General features: G+C 45.5%; 1 protein-coding gene across 4 annotated transcripts in view; it reads right to left on the bottom strand.

The window, feature by feature from the left end:
• Nucleotides 1-20,752, bottom strand: part of RUNX1 (runt-related transcription factor 1) — a 169,690-nt gene that overhangs the window by 18,370 nt on the left and 130,568 nt on the right. For 2 of the 4 annotated variants that reach the window (XM_010580359.1, XM_010580358.1), the window contains exon 6: nt 13,107-13,298. The exons of the other annotated variants lie outside the window; for them this stretch is intronic. In XM_010580359.1, the coding sequence (XP_010578661.1) occupies nt 13,107-13,298 (192 nt within the window). The remainder of the gene's footprint in view (nt 1-13,106; nt 13,299-20,752) is intronic. 4 annotated transcript variants of the gene reach the window in all.

Raw genomic sequence — 20,752 nt, 5'->3', positions numbered from 1 at the left:
TTTTGGTCTAATTCTGCACCTTTCAAAACTCACTGGATACGAGCAGGGTTGCAGGACCTCACTCCCTCCTTTTTTCCTTCCCACATTCCTCTTTGAAAGATGTTTTGGGGTAAAGAATGGAGACTGCAAAAGTCAAGATGAGGAGGAACGAGAACACAAGACTGTGTTGCATTTCATGCCACCCCTTCTACCCAGCCCTCCATCTACCCACTCCCATCTGCACAGTCCCGGTGATGCAACCAGTGATGGGCCTGGCAAAAATGAAGGAGATTGGGCTAGAAAGTGTAGAAAAAGGACATAGGAAAGCCTCTGAACTGCACAACCAGTCCTTCCCCTGGACAGGTGGACCCAGTCACTAACAGCACCGCAGCAGTTCTGCTGAATCAGCAGGCTCAGTTAGCCTTTGCTGGTACATGACAAACAGGTATGTGGGGAGAGTCTGGAAGGCCACTCTGCATTTTCTGGCTGTTTCAGCAGTAGGGAGCGAACTCCCACTCCAAGGAAATGCTCAGCCACGTGTGTCCTGTCTGAGTTGGTGAAAAATTGCCATTAACATAGTAAATGGAAAAAAACCTGCAAGGGCAGGAAAAGCCTCTAAAACATTACAGTTTCCAGAGGATTGCACATCTAAGACATCTGTGCAACAGAACTGGAGGAGGAAGAGTGGATGAAGGGAGACTACAAGGGCAAAGATGGATGACCAAGACAAAGACAAGACTCCTGCCTTCAACTCAGGAGTGAATGGTGTCTGGAGCCAGGCTGATCCTCCACCCAGGCTGAATGGCTTCAGTGCCAGGAAGCAGAGGATCTCAGCCACGCTGGCATCTGAGCCCAGCACCTTTCACAACCTCTGAGATGTCAAGAAATTGCCCCCAAATGCTAGGTAAATGGCACAGGTGCTAGGAACACTGATAAGAAGCTACTAATAGCACTAACAGCTGGAGGTGAGCTTTCCAGTAAGAGTGTGACAAACTAGGTGCCTGTCTCCCATGCTTAATCCACCAGGCAAGGTCCTACAGACTAAGTCCCTGGACACCAAGCCTTAGTCACATTGAACTGCCAGGATTAAGCTATACTTTCCATAAGCACTCCACTGGCTTTGTTTTGTAAATATGTTTTCCCATAAAGAAATGAAGGGCATGCTGCATCCACGCATAGGGAACGTGTCTTGTGAGGAGACAGCATTTCCTCAGTCTTCCCCTTATTTTTTTTTCCTTCTTCTTCAAATGTGAAAAATAAGTTGTATGACAGCCTTTGGTGGAGATGTGTGCAACAAGGCCTTCATTGTCTCAGACAGGTGTGAGATTGGAATTGATTCAGTGCCAACAACCCCAGTATCAGAGCCAGCTCTGTGAGCTGAAAACATACACCAACCATCCAGTAATACCACTGCAGCCAGCCAGAGACTCAACAATTTAAGGCTTAACACACACACAACATAAATCAGATGAGGATGTACCAGCCAACCGTCAGCTTCTTGGGCAAATGCCTGCAGACCGTCTGTGCAGATCAGACCTTGCCTGTTTCGGTTATTGGAAACATTTTTTTTTTTTTTTTCATATAAAGATGAGAGGCTGGGTGGAGCAGCTAGCTCAGACACATTTACATTTGCCCTATCTTGCCCCAACAGCCCTCCTTTGCTTGCTGTTTGGAGGCAGTCCTTCTTGTAAAGTCACTTTATTCCAAGTGCAGGAGGGAAGGAATTACATCTTGGGGAAATGTTTAATGTACAAATACAAAAATCACATGGACATGCACTCAGTATGCACCACCCTCACGAAACAAAACCGTTCCCTTCCATGGGAGTTTAGGAGGCTCTGAACATGATCAAACAAGCACAAGAATTAGCACAGCTGTTTTTTCTTTCTTTCTTTCTTTCTTTCTTTCTTTTTTCCATGGATATATTTCCTTCCCTTTTCCAGGAAAACCTGTTTTCACACTCTCTCCTCTCTGCCTTTATTTTCTTTCTACCTGCTTCAGCCTAGTCCCTGCTCTATGTTTGGCCGCGTTAGTCACCACGGTGAGGGCAAGAGAGGGCAACGCTGGTGGCCTCCCGCTCCTCCCCCAGGCTCCGACACATGCATGGGGAGGTGCCATGTGGCACCCTGCCACCTCGGACTCGGTCACCCGTGGGCGACCCACAGATGCGCTAGTGATGGCCGGGCCCTCCACGGGGCCCGAGGCGTCTGGAGAACCCCACTCCACCTGGTTTCTCCCTATGCCCGGGCAGCTCAGGTTTAGCTGCCCTTGACCCCAGCTGCAAGTCCTTTTCCCTTCTCCAGTTCCTCCGTCCTCGGGGAGCACACGGGGCTCTTGCATTTCGTAAGGTGGACAGGCAGCGCTCACGGTCCCTTGCTGAGAAAAAAGGGGGACTCGCAGGAGGTTTCCCTGGGCCAGGGCTGGCTCCTGCGGGTCCCAGGCTGGTCCCCTACTGCATCCACCTGCAGGGCTTATCTGCTGGCCGGGCAATAGGAGAGGGCTCGCAAGGGGGGAGGCTGGGGAGCACAAGAGCCTGGCACAAACACCCAGGTATGCGCTTAAAAGCTGAAGGAAGCTGAAAGAGAGCTTTTCAAAAAAGTATTTGCAGAGGAGGGGTAAAAATGACGATACGCTAGCGATCCATTTGTATCTAGGTGAGCGTTAGCTGGCAAATCTTGGTTTACACTCACTTGAAATGCCTCATTCCCTTTTGTGTGGTTCCTTTTCAAGTTAACACAAGTGTTCACTTTTATAACATATGGCAGAGCAGTACTGTTTTCTGGTGGATACCTACCATGAACTAATTAATACCGAGTTCGAATTTGCAAATGGTTTTGCATGTAAAATTGCTCATGTATATATAGGTCTCAAGAATATCAAAGAGACTATTCTTTTGAGCAGTTATTCACATGCTTTACTGCAGAATGAGGATCATCATTTGGACCTGAGATTTTTAAAATTAAATATACTTCTGTAACTTTATGCAATGAGAACTGAAATCATCATAAATGCTACACTTGCTCAGCTAGCTGTAAATCATGACTACACTAATAAAACAAAGAATCACTTCTGACAAAATGTTGTCTTTCCTGTGGGCCAAAGGATGTAGCAGTTTACAGCAACTTCTCTGGATGCTGGAAACTTATCAATGAATAAAGCAGTGAATATATAACTTTTTGCTGTGCAAAGAATTTTTTGTTTCATTGCTTTTTGTTGGTAATTATCACCTGAATTTGATCTGCCAGAAGCTAAGGGAACCTAAACTGGCCAAGTCATATCTAAAAGCTCTGATAATTGTAATTATTTAAAAAAGCAAAGGATGCAAACTACAATGGTTTATATTCTAAAGTGCACCTAGTGATCCAGTTCCATTTTTGGGTACCTAAACAAAGACATTCAAAACACCTCTTTTTTGCAGATATCCAGCCTCTGTGATACTGCCTGGCGTTGAACACCAAATCCTGGAAGCTCGCAGAATCACTGATCTTGAACTGAGTATCTTGCCCAACATAGATAAACCTCTGAAACAGACCTGAGCATTTATTCTTGGAAATCAAGCTGACCCTGACAGCGAGCCCACAATTTTTTAATGGATCTATTTCATATGCTTTTGTTTTTCAATGCTTTTAAGAGAAGAGTTGTATAAATAGAATGGAAATGGTCATACAGAGACGATCGTCTATTTGACTATATAATGTGCACTTCCCCACATAATTGATTGCTTTACTGAGCATGTCCAAGCCCATTGTTCTTTGCATGTGAACAATCTCCATTTATAGGGGTCGTAATATACTGAATACACAGGGAAAACTTATAAATAAGTTTGCTAAGGGCGTACTGTGTACTCGGTCATGTAAAAGGAGCCCTGTGAACCCTCTAACCACGTGGGATCAGTACAGAAGATCTGCTTGACGCAACATCTTGTTAAAGGCATGGCAGCAGAAGAGATGAGGGCATGTCTGCGCTTGATGCTTCAAAAGAAGCCCCCCGCCCCATGGATCAATCCCACTGGTGAAGAAAGCAGAGATTGTGCCAGTCCTCCTGAATGCAAAGCCCCTTGGCTGCTATGAGCACAGGTAGCCGCTGCAGCCTCCTGCAGAGCTCGAGGGGTTGATTTCACTCCATCTAAATCTAGCTGTCTGCACCAACCCAGACCGTGCGGGCTCTGTATACTGAGGTGGGGTTTTCACCTCAGAAACAAACATTTGAATACTAACTGGTGTGCTGGTCTCCTCGTTTCCTCCTCCTTTGTTTTCTAGATGGCAAATAGTATGGGCGTCTGTGGTCACTCTGCTCTAGCCCCTCAGCATTTCAAGCTTGGAGAGGCTCAATTCAGTATTTGAGGGAAAAGAATACATTCAATTACAAAATCGAAGTGGTATCTTTTGGCACATGGGCAGCATCAGCTGCATAATAAGCTGGTTTCAGTGGGTGTTTGTTTTTAGGGTAAGGAGCTGTTATTTATTTTTTGTTTGTTTTATTTACCATGGAAGGTAATTTGAGCTCTGGTATCAAAACATGTCATGTTCTGCCAAGAGGGGATTAAAGAGGAGAATGCTATGGAAAGAAACCGGGTTTGTCAGTAAAGAACTGAGAGACATTTTATTTACTGGAGTTTTGCAATCAGCGCTTTTAATCTTCCTCACAATTGGGCCATTCAAAGGCCAAAAATATGCTTCAAGGGCCAGTGAGGAATAACCCAAAACCCAAGGAGTAGCTGCCTCAAATGCTGAAATGCTATCAAACACATAGCCATGCGTTGCCATCCAAAGTTCAGGACAGTGGAAGCACCTGCCTCTGGGGCAGGCAGGGATATTTGCTTTAGACATCTCTAGCACGCCAATGCCATAGGTGAGATTTAGCATGGGGCAAGTGAAGCAGTGAGCCAGAAAAAGGTGTTTCCATGGAAAAGTAAGAGAGCCTAGTGACCCAGCTAATCTCAACAGCAGATAGAAATGTCCCCTGAGGTACACTGCATTTAAGCTGCCATTCTGAAAGATGCTGAGCCTTCTTGCTTGCCCCAGAAATGAGGAAGAGAGAAGAACAGGCAGAGGCTCCACCTTGGAGGGGTGACTCCAGCACTGCTGTACCACGAGAGAGCTAAAGGAGCAAGAAGTGAGCCTGAGCAATTCACTCTTTTCTCTGGCAATCACAGGGACCGCCGAGAGCACTAACACTAGGCTGGTAGCATCAGTGCAGGCACAAGATTCCTGCACTGGGTTAGAGAGCAGCTCCGCTTTTGCAATGACATAACGGAGAAGGGACTTTGGCATACTCAGTGGAAGATGACAAACCAAAACAAACCAGAGAGGATTGCTGTGCAAGTTAAAAACTGAACCGGGGATACTTGTCCCTACCTGCAAGCTCTGTTTCTCTTAGCAGTATCCATCAGCTCAGTGTTGTTCTCATGTGGTAAAAGACATGGACTGCTTAATGAAAAATAAAACTGTGTCTGGGCACGAGCTGCCACATTTTATAGCTGCCTAAACATTCAGCTAGACAGCTAAAGGGATTTCCAACAGCATCTCCACAGCTGTCACTGATTTCTCTGTGGCTTAGGTGCTTGGGCACTATCAAAAATCTTACTAAGACACCTTTCTGGTGTGCTAAGTTTTCCTAAATACGCTGTAAAAAATCAAGCTCTAAATAGCTTGCCAAAAGATAAGCAGAATGACTTTGACAAATCTTAGAACGAAATACAGATCTCTCAACTTCTTGATTTCTGCTTTAAAACCAAGATTTCCTTTTCTTTAGTTAAAATCACCCTTTAGGATGCTCTGTGTGGAGGACAAAAGGGAAAAAAAAAGCAGAAGAAAACTTTGCGTAAGTGGAGATGTTGCTTGGGGACTGAGAACATATTTGTTGCCTTATCTTCTGCTTTTTTAATCTCAGGAAGTGCCAGGCAATTGGAATATGAAGATTGGTATCTTTTAAATATATCGACACTGGGAAATCTTCTGGATTAAACACCCTTACATAACTCTTTCCATTAGTGCCTTAAGTTGATGAAAAAGCTAAACAATTTCAAGCCCTTTTTTTTTTCTAGAGCTGAATGTGAGGAGGCAGGGGAGGCTCTTGAGCAAGGCTTATGCCCTGGAGCTGGGCGTGCTGCCTGCAATGCGGGCAGGTGTTGAGGAACTGGCTTCCTCACCTCGCTCTGCCCCGAGTGGGAACAGACGGAGGCGGCACAAATCTGTGGCTGAAGGGGAGGAATCCTTGAGGTGCACGGAGGGGGCAGCAAGACGGATTCCTGCCACCCTCAAATGAGAAAAGTCTTCCCCTTAGCAGGCAAAGTGCGAGGTCTCCGGCACCGGTGCCAGAGAGACGGCTGGGCCTGCATCCCAGGTGGGATTTATGCAGAGAACTGCTGAGGAGCTGGTGGTCCACTTGGGAGTAAGGAGTGCACCGGGAGTTTGCAGGCAAATGTTTTATCTTCTCACTGAGAACCGACAGAGCAAACAGTTGAGAAGATCCCTGAGCATCCTTCTGCCTGTGCCAGAGAATGAAATGTCCCTTGTTTCGCCTTGGTGAAGCCACAGGTGCAGAGAATTGATCAAATGGAAGAAAATATGGGCCCCGAGAACATCCCCTGGGCCCTGCAGCCCAGCCGCATCTTGTGTTCTGCACTTACATAACATAGCAAGATCCATCTTAAATTATCTCTTTCTGTCTCTGATAGCCCCCTGGAAGGCTGCCAGGGCTGCTCTGATACCTAGGAACCATCTGATTTCCAGCCTAAATTCATTGACAGTCAGTTTAGAGAATAACCACTTGTTCTTGAGCCAACACTGTCCTTCTGAAAGTTCCTGCTGAACCTCTCTGCTGTGTTTATTGACTGTAATTATCTTCCCTCTCGGCCTCTGTTTTGGCATGCTGAATAAACCCGGCTCTGCTAACCTCTTCTTTAAAGTAAGGTCTTTATTCCTCTTGTCATACTAACAGCCCCACTTTGCACCCGCTGCCACTTGAATTAAATTTTTCTTGAACACTGGATGATCGTTACTTCATCTGGGCCTCAGATGAGATTTTTCTCAAACTTTCTATACTGCTACTAATACAGTATTCCACCTATGGTGTCTCAAAATGGCAAAACTAGTGGCCTGCTTCTGGCAGGGTAGGAGGGAAGAGAGGAGATTTCTAACACTGGATGGAGGGAATTCCTCAGGACCGCTCTCGTTCCTGGGCTCCTGCTGGGTATCACCACCCCTCTTGTGTGTCACAGCACAACCAGCCCTGCAGATAAGCAAAGTCTTGGCAGAGATAACGTGTCACAGTAACAAAATCTTATCCCTGTCAAAATTAGAATTTGGAGAGGACCCAAAGGGCATTACAAACTTTACAAATCAAACAGGCGACATGCCTCTTGCTTACAGGAGCCTATCTGCACACGGGATGAAATGACTGAGTAAAAGACGATGTTGAGAGCTGAAGCCAAGAAAAAATGGACACTATGAAGCCGCATGTTATTTAGTTATATTATGCACATCTTGTGTGTATCTTTACCAGACTGATATTTTCTAGTCTATACAATATATTCTGTATACACTATAGCCTCACAAACATTCTCCAAGATACAAATATGGAGCGTGTTATTTTCACAGTAAAATGAGAAGTCTCATTTGGCCAGAAATGCTACACAACTTAATTTTGTGCTTCTGCAGATGGCAAGAGTCACATTGCTGCTGCTCCCTTTTTGTTTGTGCTTTAGAGCAACCTTCCTAAGACATACTCCAGTCTGGTCGACACAAGAAACTCTGGACAAAAATGGGAGGACCTGTGCCTGCAGAGCTACAGGATGGATTCAGACAGCCTTAAATGGGAGGTTTATATATATTTGTTAGTAGGGGGTGTGAAAAAGGAGGGATTTTTCCCAGAGTGGACTTCTATTAGACTGAATGAAAGAAGAATTGTTTTGCACATGCTAATCTGGTTCACATGCTTCTGTGCTCATCTCTTCAGATGCAAGTTGGTTTATGACACAATAAATAGACAGCAGGGTGAGTCTGCTACTAACGACACTGTACCCCCTAAAAAGAAAAACTGAGGAGGTTACTCATGGCATTATATAAAAGTACTCTCTGCTGAGCAATAACTGCGAATCAAAGAAACATATTGTACTTTCAGTAAAAAGATATTTCTCTCTGTAAAATTTCCTTTTTGATAGAGCCAGTTGGAACCCTTCCACTTAAACAGATTTGGTTTGCAAAATATTTTTGGAAAACATCACTATTTCAACAAATTTCCTGCAGCCTCCTGGTGGCTGTGGCACTTGAGCTCTGGGTCCACGCCACCGGGGTGGCTTCGCCTCCTTCCTTTTCCCCATGCAGGAGCTCTTTGGTGGCTACTGGCGTCGAAAAGAGGGGAAAGGAGAAAGACCATCTCTCCCCCTCGCCCAGAGTGGGCTCCCGGCATGCATTCGCCATGTTGGCTGCCCGCCCCAGGAGACGTGCGATGGAGGGGAGCTCCCTCGAAGGGGATCTCCCCTGGCTGCTAGCAAAACATTCGCGACCTGGCTCACGGTGGGGAAACTGCACTCTGGGGCTGGGGAGGAGGGCTCCCGCACATCCAGGAGAAGCGCCAGAGCCAGGAAGCTTGGCAGCCCTGGCCGCGCTGATTGGAAATGATGTGCCCGCTGCCAGCTCCCACGCTGCCCCGGCTGCCCGCCGGCGTGCTGGCGCGACTCACTCCCCGCTACCCCATCGGCCGGGGGGAGGCAGGAGGGACGCTGATAGGAAGGGTGCCAAGCTCAGGCGGCAGTCGCTCGACATGCCGGGAGTGTATTTTGGGACGGAGAGGTCAGGTGGTTAATCAAGTGGAAACGGGATGATACGCTGTTAAAGCACCATGTACTCGCTCTGCGAGCGCGCCGAGTTAAGGGAAGATGGGGAGACGCAGACGTGTACGGAGAGACCATAAAAATATCGGCATTTAGCGTATTGCACAACGGAAGGAGTTGGCGAGTCCCTAATCTTGAGAGCTTGTTTATCTGTTTTGGCAGGGAGCTACGAGCACGTCAATTCGGATTCTCAAAAGCGCCTGAAAACTGCATTTTGCAGCAGCAAAACGCAGAGGCAGAATGACAGCCCCATCGAAGCCCGCTCTGAAATGCTGTGCTGTGAACGCTTCTAGCTCTATTAACCTACAGCCTATTAAGCTGGTTTAAAAGTGGAAATATTAAAACTCTGGGCAGGATATAGCCGTAGTAGGGACAAAGCCATTTTAATTCCCCAGGCTTAAACGTTGCCCTTGACTCCACTCCTGTGTTTCACCGGTTCATGGGAACCCTGATAAACTTGGGCTGTTTTTGGTGGAACAAGATTACGATAGCAAGGACCTTGAAATGTCTCTTAAAACAAAGCGTATTGCACCTGGAGGAAGACAAAAGACTGGCTTGTAACAAAATAATCTCTCAGTCGTTATGTTTCATGCTAATTCAAAGAGCTGATCTTTAAATGATCTCTCTTGCTTTGCTATCGGTGCTAATTCTGCTGCTTCGCTTGAAGATCTGAAGATCTGTTTATTACAGCCTCTTGTTTCTAGGGATTTTAGACTTGGTCATAAAAGCATGGTCCCAGCTGAAACTTAACATATAAGGTTACAAAATTAAAAAAAAGAAAAAAAAAATGTAAGCAACCAAACTCAGATATTTTTAAGGCTATAAAAGCATAAAAAGAACCAGAAGCACGTAGCTTAAAGTGATTACAACGATTATTTGTTTTCTCTAGACAGGAGAAATAGCTTTATTTAATTTATTTTTTTAACCTATGGGTAATTAATAAATCACCAGTTGGAAACATTGTTTGGGCTAATTTGGAAAAAAAAAATTGAAGTTATTTAATTATAGGATTGTATTCCTAACCCCACTAGTTAGAAATTTATTTATGCAATTTATTAACTCAGCATTAATGCCTGCAAAAGAATACCTTCTTGGCCTGATGACTTACCCATTTAAAATATTTCTATGGGTCCTGAAAAAAATTATACTGTAAAGGAACCATATAAATTTGTATTTATGTAAAACTCTTGAATTACAGATCTACCTACTCTGGTTAACATCAACCACTGTAACATTAGTAATTATGTATTTAGTATCTGGTTCAGGCTGGTGTTAGAAGAAACTCAACCATAATATATAGATAGATATATTTATAGTTATTATATATAAAAACTTAAATGCTCATCAAGGGTCTTACCTAAACTTTCCTAAACAACACCCCAGCACAGCTCACATGGCTCTGTCTATTTTCTTTTTCCCTCTGTACAAAGGAAGGGGTGAGTTAAGGTTGAAGCGTTGGCTGGGTTTGGAGCTTTAACTGAATATCCTTACTCTGTGCGTGTAGGTCAAATCCTCTGACATTATACGCTTGGTCCTGGCACAAAGTAATCTTTCAACTTAAACCATGTGTGATGTGGTGGAAGCTTTTTCTCCCCTTCTGTTCCCCTTTGGTCTGTGAATTGGTTATGGTTAGATCTTTTAAAAGAACAGGTGTACTTTCTCCCTCCTTGTGATATGAAAGAAGCATAAAACTCGATTATAGCAATTTATGGTCTCTTAACTTGCTTGGACTTGTACACATGACACAAGCAGCTTTATGCTTAAATTCAAGACTTGGTAAAATAGGAAGTTAAAATTAACCTCAATCCTTTTATAGATGAAAACCTCAACAAATAAACAGTGGTTTAGTGGCATGGCAACCTGCCCCTTTAAATCCAAGAAGTAGTCTGAGATGTCTATTTTGAGTTAGTTTTCTTTTCAAAAAAAGATAATTGGACTTGGATGAATAAAGAAGTAGCCTGTGATTCATACTGGTGTGAGTTAAAGCAAAGTTTAATGCTACTACTTGGAAGTTAGCAATGTATGGGGTTTTATGCCTTATTGTATGCCTATATAAAAAGCCCTCCGTTCTCTCTTCAGTGAGACAGTTTCAACAGAAGTGTTTCAGGATGCAAAGATGTGCGGCTAGGTATAGCAGTACTATGGAGCAGGTCAGAAGTGTTTTGGTTTTGGAGGTCTGTGTTCTGAAATGTAGCGCTGTTTATTAAAAATAGAAAAAATTTAAAAAGCCCAACTCCCTAGAGGTCACACAGGAGATCAGCCCCAAAACCAGTCATACTTTGAATGCAGAGGAAAAAATAATGGTGCTGGAGCTCCTTCCCACCCCAGCCCTTTTCCCCCGCTGTGATAGCATGACCCGGAAAAGACGAGCCCTAGAAATTAAAAGGCATCTGCAGCAGAGACAGTCCCAAATGAGGGAGGCTTCAGTTTGGGCCTTATTTTACTGATAGTGACTGCAAGCTTCAACAAGTTGCTCAACGGATAATGCACACATTTTGGAGGCAGAGGGAAAGGGGAACTGGGAGAAAGCAGCTCTATAGGTGAAGAGGAGGGTATCAATGAGGAAATGTTAGCAGCTCCATTGCTATCATTTTCTGAGCTACATCCGCAGGCGAAACGCATTAAAACCTTGTTTGCAAGGAGCAAAGTGGAGCAATGTACTAAAACTATTTCTGGAGAGAGCAGCTGAATCCCTGGCCGAGCGTGAAAAGCCTATCGCTCTGAAGTTGTACAAGCGAAGGACTTTCACAGGGAACCAGGGAAGAGGGATACTTGACGTTAAACCTGATACTCTGCTAAGCATATAGTGTTCCCAAGAAGCTGAAGAATGCAAGTCTGCGACTGATACCTCCACCCACGTAGCTGCTGGCTGCTGAGTAGCCATAATAATATGTGCATTTTCTTTTATAGGAACGGAGCTGTGCGCAGGAGAAACCCAACGTGGTTTGCTCTGCCAATCAGAAAACTAAGTGAGGGGACTGCCAGGGGCTGGGAGAGGTGCAGGACTGGATCCTTCACCTGAGCTGACCTGGCACGGGTCCAGGGAGGGAAGGAGCTGGGTGGTCCTTCCAGCTGTCTTTTTGCCTGCCTCTTTCTACAGTACGGCACATGACAATGCGTTGATTTATTTCCCATGCTGCTCAAAAATGCCTGCTTCTGCTCACAGCAAAGTCAACAGCAGATTTGCAGTATATTTCACTAAGCCAAAGACCTTCCTAGCCCTGGGAATAAAAGGATGTAACAAGCATTTGCCTTAGGTAAGCGATAACCTTTTCTGCATGCAACAAAGAGTACCCTGGTTTTAAAAATAAATGCTGAAAAAAGAATTTATTCTGATTCATGGTAACTATTACTCCCCAAAACCCCAGCAGAGAACCTTGACTAAGGCCATTTCATTCTGGCTGGAAGAATAAAGGAAAACTCCATTAGAAACAGCACTTGCTAAAATTAATACTGTCCCGCACCCTCCCTTTAGGTGCATCTCACTATCAATCTGCATTTTGGTATGTGTTTTGCAGAACACGGATCAGCTGATGGTTTAGTGACCTGATTCACTGCTCACCAAGTTCCAGCTGACACGAGGGACAGAGTTCATTTTAGCAGGGACAGACTCAGCTCTAGTGGTGGCAGATAAAATTTCAAGCCAGATGACTTGGTTTCACTTGCATCATCTGAGCCTGAGCCTCAGAGGAAATCAGACTCCTGAGTCACCATTTTGCAGGTTTTCATTCAAATAAAATGCACTGGATAACCACTAGCCACAGAAATATGCTCAAACCAGCCTGCCCATAGAAATGACTTAGCACTGAGAGGTCGTCTTCAGGAGACAAAGCACTTTGCAAAGCTTTCTTTGCTGCTGCCTTCCTGGGGAAGGTCAAAGCAAGGCATTGATGGTATTTCTCATTCAAGCACACAATGTAATTGATAAATAGCCATTGAGAAATACACCTACACAAAGAAAAGGGCCTGGCATAATGCATCTTTGCAAGGAAACAATGGCTTTCAAGATGTTACGGTTCTAGCATAGATGAGGTTAACAAAACACCATGAGCTGTACTGACACCAGGAAGACGAGACAGTGTGGACCCCTTAAAATCTGTCAGGTCTTTAGAAATACAGACATATGTTAGGAAGCCCCTCCTTTCACTCATTAAAGGCTCTCACTTGTTAAAGGCTGCCAAGGAGAGTCTAGAAGAGATGGAGGGACAGGGGGTAGTGCCTGCGAGCCCCCATGTTCCACACGCTGGGGGGGTGGAGGTGGGCGAGCGGGGGGAGGATTTCAGGTACTTACCCTGAATCTGACTCTGAGGCTGAGGGTTAAAAGCAGTGGTGTGGTTCAAGGAGGCTCGTGGGTTGGGTGTGGGGGCTGGGTGGTGTGGGCTGACCCTCATGGCCGTACGACGCAACTGCTCCAGTTCACTCAGGCGCTCTGAAAAGGACAAGCTCCCGGGCTTTGTCTGCTCATCTATTTTCTGACGATGTCCTATTGTGGGAGGGGGGGGAAAAAGATCAGAAAATCTCACTGATACATGAGGTCTGTTGACTTATTTTATTTTTTAATAATTTTTTCTTTTTTTTTTTAACCCCTCATCCACTGGCAAAGTACCTAACCAGCTAGCAGCCATCTGAAATTAAACTGAAACCACCTCTCTGCAACAACAGGAGACACAAGCAAGTCATTCATTGTAACCGTATTGTGGGGCAGCCCGAGACATGGCCTAGTCTGAAGAACCAGGTCCTCTGAAAATTGCAGTGCCTTCTTACAACTTGCACTGGGAGAGAAGACATTTCTAAAAGGAGGACTGTCTGCAGGGATGCATAAAATGAGTAAACATTGAGTGGCCCCTGTGCTAAACCTGCACTGGAATAAGTCCTCAAAAATTCAATCCCAGATTGTCATAAGGTACCTAATTAGACAAGTACTTTGGGGCTATAAAATAACAAACTCAAACAAATCCCATTTTTGGATCCTTTTGCAATGGATTTCCAGACAGAAATAAGAAAGAAACACCAGAAACTGGCAGAATTGAAACTGGAGTAATGAAGTCTCTCTTAGTGGCATCGGGAGCTTCAGAAACATGAAGTCTCGCCAGACATCCGACCATAAGAGAGTGGATGCTGATGTTACAGCATCGGCCAGTGCACAGCGGACATGGTTATGGCCACGTAGGAGTTAGAGGGTCCGGCACCCCCCAGGGCAGCCCTCGGGAGCACGGTCCCCATGATGCTCCGGTGCTGTGGCCCTGTGGGGCCACTAGGGGAAAAGGAAGGTGCTGGAGAGGCCCAGCTCCAGCACAGCATCAGGGCACGTCCAGATTCAGCTGGAAGGGCAGAGACATATCTCATCACTGGTTTCAAGATAAGCTTTAGCTAGCAGGAGTGAGCGGTACGCAAGGTCTAAGGTAATGCATTTCTAACTGTTGCCTGTGGCTGCTCTCTGCGCTGGGATCCTTTGTGTGTCAACCTGTAACCACAAAGAGAGCACACAGAGCATACAAGAGGGATGCCTTGTCTGCTGGAGCACTTGCTCTCCAGTAAGCAATGACAAAAGCAGAAATTTTAAATTCTTTTTCCACCCTCTTAACAGCTAACTTATTGTCACAACTTTGCAAACCACTTCTGTGTCCATTGGTTTCCAGTCTTATGAGATATCCCTCAAAAGTGGGGTATCTTATCCTGGAAGGCTGCTGACACCACGCTTTGGGGCTGAAATGGAAACCTCCCTAGCAGACTTGTGTTTGGTGAAATGTCTGAAATGGGATAGTTCAGCCATGTTGCCAACCAGGTGGAATCAAAACTTTCCTTTGTAATTTTCCCCCATCCCCCAATAGGTCTTTTTCTTCTTAAAGAGCACAGAAAACAGTCCTTCAGCAGAAAACCCAAAAGCAGACTGTCTCTGGCACACAAGTTGTCCTTTCAAAGACAGTCTCTCCAAATGGAGGGCAAGATACTGACTGCAATGAGTCTCTGAGGACATACCCTAACCCCACCTGTATTTAGTCTTAGTCTATGGAGTAGGATCCCCAGCTCCAAAAATGTCACTTTCATACCTTCTGCTTGGGGACCTTCTTGTGGAGCACTGGATGTCATCGTCCCTCCTTTTCCCCCACACCCAATCCCATTTCAGCACGTTGCATTTGTCTCAGGAAATCAGCTGCCTCCTGAATCTTTGTGGCTTATCCCTTCCCCTTCTTCCCATAGGACACTGTTACCCTGACAGGAATGCATGTCAAATCTCTAGTCCAGAGGTCAAACATCTTTTTTTCTACTTGTTCCCTTGAAGAAGGTGGCATTATCCTTGGTTTCTGCTGAACACCGTAGTTTGCTGTCTATCTGCTCCCGATTTTCATTTTCTTGTCGTGAACAGTTGCCTTCTACAGCTTTCTTTGCATCGCTATCCTCCCTGCGAGGAGGTGGCCCGTGCTGTTCCTATGGTGAGTCCTCTTGGGACTCGGCTACAGCAGTGAAACAGACGGGCCCAAACCTCCTCAAAATAATCCACCGTGCCCTATTCCACACATCCCCATAGTATTTAATACATAAACATGCATAAACATCCAGCTTCCAATTTTGAGTATCAGTGAATAAGCAGCAAAAGATCTCTGAAGAGCTCTGTATGTCCCTTACTCTACAGAGCACTCTTTCAAGCCACCCTAACAGCTCAACCAAGACACAGGACCATTTTATCCACTGGAAGGAAAATGTGCATTTAAAAGCAGTTCCCAGTAGCTGCATTTCTAAAATTAAATTTTATAACTTGTATTATGGATCCAAATCGCAGTGGCTCGGTGTTTCTTCCTGTTGCCAGGTCCTTTGGCACAGCTTGAACTGTCTCAGATTCCACACTGTGCTGTAAATTATCCCAAGGGGGGGGAAATTAAAATATAAAAAGACATATAGTAGTGGTTTCATCATTAAAGAGATCCATTAGAGCTTCCAAAAAAAAAAAAAAAAGGAGGGGAGAAGCAAAGAAAGATGAAAAAGACTTTTATCTGACATTCTGGTTGGTCAAGAGCAAATGCTTCCTTTGTCAGCAGTGCAAAGCTGGATGCTTCCTCAAGCCTTGGGCTCCTGACCCTGGACTTGAACGCAAACACGCAGAGTCATACAAGATGTGTAAAATACCTCATACGTTTGGATTTTTTTAAGCTTCAGCAGGCTGAACGCAGGGCTTGCAGAGCCAAGAGCCAGATCCTTCCAAATCCATCCCCCCCGATGTTACTTATTCCTAATTTCAAATTCCGCTCAGATATCTTCTGCTTTTAAGTGAGTGCACCAATGCCAAGTCTGACCCCCTGCTACCCTACCTTCTCCTCCTGCCTCCCTGGTGCTGCCCTCTCAGCATCTGGAGTTTTGCCCGCCTGGCGCGAAACCAAGTGTCCCGGCAGCACAAGGCTGTGTGCTAGCAGCGCTGCACAGAGGTGAGCAGTTCCTCTGAAGCCAACGGGTCAAGGGCTGCATTAAGGCCGCTGAAGCAGGAATTCACTTCCCTGCTTGAATCTAGCTCAGGCACTATATTTGTGTCGAGCTGGCACACGACGCCGGGCAGGGCGGACAAACCCGAGCTCGCTCTGAACAAACCAGCGAGCAGGCGGCGAGCTGAGCAAATTAACTCAGGCACAGCATCCTCCCGAGGTCACCGTGGGGCACCTCGTTCCCAGGCCAGCTCCCTCCAAGCTGATGGGAATATCTCTGCCTGTCTCTGCACCACGCATCCACCAAGTGAAACTCCTGGACCCCACCACCCCGTCCTGCGCTGCTCCGGATCATCCTGCTGAATTTTGGGCATTGAAGGGGGTTGTCTCAGCTAGCAGCCTCCTGCACAGGGCCTCCTCCGTAGCCTAGGGGTACCAGTGGTACATCGGCACACCCAAGATCTGTCTTATCCCTTGAGCCTGTGGAAATTCCACTTGTGTCAATGCATTCAGGGAAGAAAGACCAGCACCAACAGGTTCCTTCTCAGGGGAACTCTGCTGTTGTTTTGGTCTGTATCTTGTAATTTTTGGTGGGAACTACCTAGAATCAACGCCAGGCAATTGTCACCTCAAGATATAGCTCCAAAAGCGGCTGTCCCGTGTCCCCCCCCAATCAGAAGAGCTATTTAACCTTTTCTTCCTTGCTGACTGCTGCAGGTAGCAACACAGAACCTGTTTTGCATGAAGGTCTGCAGCAGGAAAGTGAAGAACTGTGTCAGAAAAATGTAACAAATATAAATGGTTTTCCCAAGCCACTATAAATGCAGAGGCAGAGCTTTGCTAGGGTGACTTGTATTTTCGTGTTTATTAGCTTTACTTTGAAGTTACCGTCTAAACACCTTCCTTAAAGAGCAGGCAAGTTATCCTCAGTTCACCCCTGTAAAGCCCAGGACTATTATTATCCCCCTTTTATAGGTGGAAAACTGAATGACAGAGAAATGAGGTGACTTGCCCGTGGTCAGGCAGTGACCCTGTGGCAGACGCTTGCCTCCCAGCTCAGCACGGTGACCACAAGCCCAGGCTTCCCCTTTCCAGGAGAGCAGCGTGATGCAGGATGAAAAAGAGTGGCAGAAAGGCGCTTGGAAACTGGTGCGGCTCTGCTGAGCCGGCAGTTTGGCCATGAGGATCTGCCACTTTTGCAAATCAGATGGGACTTTATGGAAGTTAGTCAAACATCCAGCTGTTGAATGAAGACAACCTTGGCCCAGAGCTCACAGAGAGAGCCGGCCTGCCACAAAATGGCATCACTGTCCTCTTTTCCTCCCTATGTCCCCATAGTTTTTAACAAGCATCAATTTGCAGGTACTAGCACAGGAAAGAAAAGGGCAGCATTTTTTTCCCTTGGGACGCTGGAAGAAATAGGACATACCGCCTGCTTGGCTAAACAAGGTTTGGGGGCTTTGGGACTTTTTTCCTTATCTGTTTCAAATACTGTCTCAGTGAGGTCAGGTGGACTTTTTTTTACACAGAATATTAAACAAGGAGGGCAGAGAAAACACTACCTTTTCCGATACTTTTACAGCAACACAACATGAAAGTGCTTTCCCTCTTAGTGGGAGGGAAATGCAGTTTTATAGACTTTAAGAGACTGTGGAGCACTCAGCTTGGCCCGTGGCCATCTGGTTGGAGCTCTGGATGTGGAAACAACAAGAACAAAGTGCCTTGGCAACCCCCATTTTTGTGCACATGGGGCACTTGTTGGGAACGGTTGCTCAGTCTGGGTTTCACACCGGAGCCAGCCCCATGGAGACGACAGCAGCGCTCCGGGCTGCCTCCAGGTGCAGAAATAGAAACAGGTTTCCCATTACCTTCCTTTTAACCTTGTTTTTAAAAGTGTCACTAGGTGTCTTTCAGGTTCAGAGGGGGAGAAGCAGGTAAAACAGAGACTAAGGAAAGGCATCGCTACTCTCTTTCTGCCAGTTGAAGCTACCAAAATTCCTGTGGGTACCCAGGAGCGTTTTACAAGTAAACACTGTTGGAATGGATTAATGGACATGTTTTTTTTTCTCTTTTAATCAAGTCACAGGACAAGTACACTCTTCTGTCTCTTGCTCTCATTCACTCACAAATCTGACTATTTGGAGTTGGTGCATCAGGAGGTACAAACGCCTGCAAAAGGTTTGGGCTTAGGGGACCAGGTGTCTGGCAGAGACTCACTGGTTCATGCCTGCTGAGCATCCTGGCCAGAGGCAGACCCGAGCAGAAACGCCACAGGTTTTTGTGTGTATTATCCACAAGTTTTCTGCCCCAAATCAGCAGGTTATACTTGCATGGAGATGGTATAAGGGGAGTTTAATTAAGCAGAGCCCTTTCTCCCTGAGGGGAGCAGAATACCTCCCCCTCTCTCCTCTTCCACCCCTTTCCCGGGTGGAAATGGAAACTTTTCACAGCCAAAAAGTGGATTAAACACAGGAAAATACAGCATCTGGCCAGACTTTGCTGAAGTAGGGAGTGACTGATGAGATGCGATGCTTTGGTTTAACGAAAGCTGGCTGCTTTGGAGCCATGTTGGACGTTGATCCAAGCATCTCCTCTTTTCAGGGCTGTTTGTGTTCAAGGCTTTGGTCTGGCTCCAGCTCTAGTGGGGTAGAAAATAAGCCATGTTTCATTGTGTCCAGTTAGTAAAGTGGTAAACATTGTTTTGTGCCATGGAGCTAAAATAAATCCAATTATTTTGTACATAGTGAAGGATGAGAAGAAAATATACTCTTTCATGTTATTGCAGGAAGTGAGCACATTATCTTTAGTGCAAAAAATAATATATTCTTGTAAACAAAAGTGAATTAAAATATAGTGCTTCTGTATTACTACCAAGATGGGAAATGCAAATGCTTGAAAATCAGCTCACAAAAAAGCATATTTTTTTTTGCTAACAATGGAAATAGTGTCTTAAGTGCATAAACCAGTAATATTTTGCTATGTGCCAGATATCCCAGATATAAAATACTTTGCACACTCTTTTTCCCTGATTTCCTATCTGCACAGAAAGAGCAAGTAGTATAACCTTGCTAGGACACCATTTGCTGTGTTTTCAAACAGACCTGACCTGATCCTGCAGAGATGTATGCACGTGCTTAGCGTAAGGCACTAACCGTTGTTACATGGCAGCCCATGGGGCTCTGGGAAATCAGGCTTGAAAATAAAACCAATCTGTAGAGTGGTTTCCTCTCTAGCCTCCATCACTTGGAAAAGACTTATACTGCACTCAGGCATTAGAAGGATCAGTATGGGACAGCATCAGAGCTCACCAACATCTTGCACAGTGTTAAAAATATAATGTAGAAAGTTCCTAAAAAAGGAATTAGACACACTGTAGGATATTTTCTCTTTCCTCAGTGAAAAATATTATTGCTGTGGTGAGGAAAAATAATGGTGATAGTAGTTAGAGCTTTGAGTACACTCATCAACAATTAAGGTTTTTTGCTGTTTTTTCCTAAGCACTGCACAATGCAAGCCTTCTTTCCAGACAGAAGGAACATCGTGGTAGACAGGATATTATGCTCAACATTTTCATGCCATGTCTGTAATTACCAGCAGAATCAGTGTTGGTCATCAGACCCAACCTGACCGTAGGCACGAGGTGCTGGGAAATGTGTGAATGGGGCTGGATATTACGCAACTCGATGACCAGGCTGACATCCAGCCGCCCTTCAGAAGCAGAATGCTGAGCAATGCCAAGCACAGACAGACTGACACTGGGAAGCCCTTCCAGATGCAATTCTATCAGCTCACTGGCAAACCTCACCCTTTCTGTGTCTCTATGGAAAAATCTGCTTGTTACTCCGAGTAACTGCAGACAGACTAGATGTTTCAGGTACGATCCTTTGCTAAGCATTTAATTTTTCCACCAGGTGATCCAATTTGACTGTATGTTGAACAAGTGTCCAGTGATACCAGCAAGGTGAAAAAAGATTTACACAGCAGGTTCCCTGCTCTCTGGTAACTCCCTAGTTTGCCTGGGGGAAACCCCAGGTACCTTCTTGCACTTCTGTTGGGGGGTTAGTCGCCCTACTGTAACAACATGTACCCTAAGCAGCTGGTGCATTTTTTTCCTACATGTTTTAACAGTAGTTAAACAATATTTTGGCAATATTTTTTTTCTCACCTCTTCTTTTTTAAATCAATGCTTTTCAAAAAACCCACACATATAGATGCTATAGGTAGAGAGAATTTGCCATGAGAGGGAGTCCTGCCCTGGAACACAACGAGTGCAGGCGGGAGAGTCTGGATCAAGCCCCTCTTGCCTGGTCTATACTAGAAAACAAACTTTGGTTTCCTGTTTTCCAGATGAGTGCCCTAATTCCAGGCTGAGAGCCCTTTTCATCACCAATTCACTGTCCAGCTGCATCAGGAGAGCTCCAGCAGGGAATGTCCCCAGGAAAAGGGGTAAGCGGAGGCTGCTGGTCTCCCTCGCTCCAGCCGGCACACTGTCTGCGAGACTGCGGGCTCCTCCGGGCTGGGT

Source organism: Haliaeetus leucocephalus, unplaced genomic scaffold (genome assembly GCF_000737465.1).
Source record: "Haliaeetus leucocephalus isolate CR32 unplaced genomic scaffold, Haliaeetus_leucocephalus-4.0 Scaffold702, whole genome shotgun sequence".
Taxonomy (NCBI): Eukaryota; Metazoa; Chordata; class Aves; order Accipitriformes; family Accipitridae; genus Haliaeetus; species Haliaeetus leucocephalus.
This window is presented reverse-complemented; position numbering and strand designations above follow the sequence as displayed.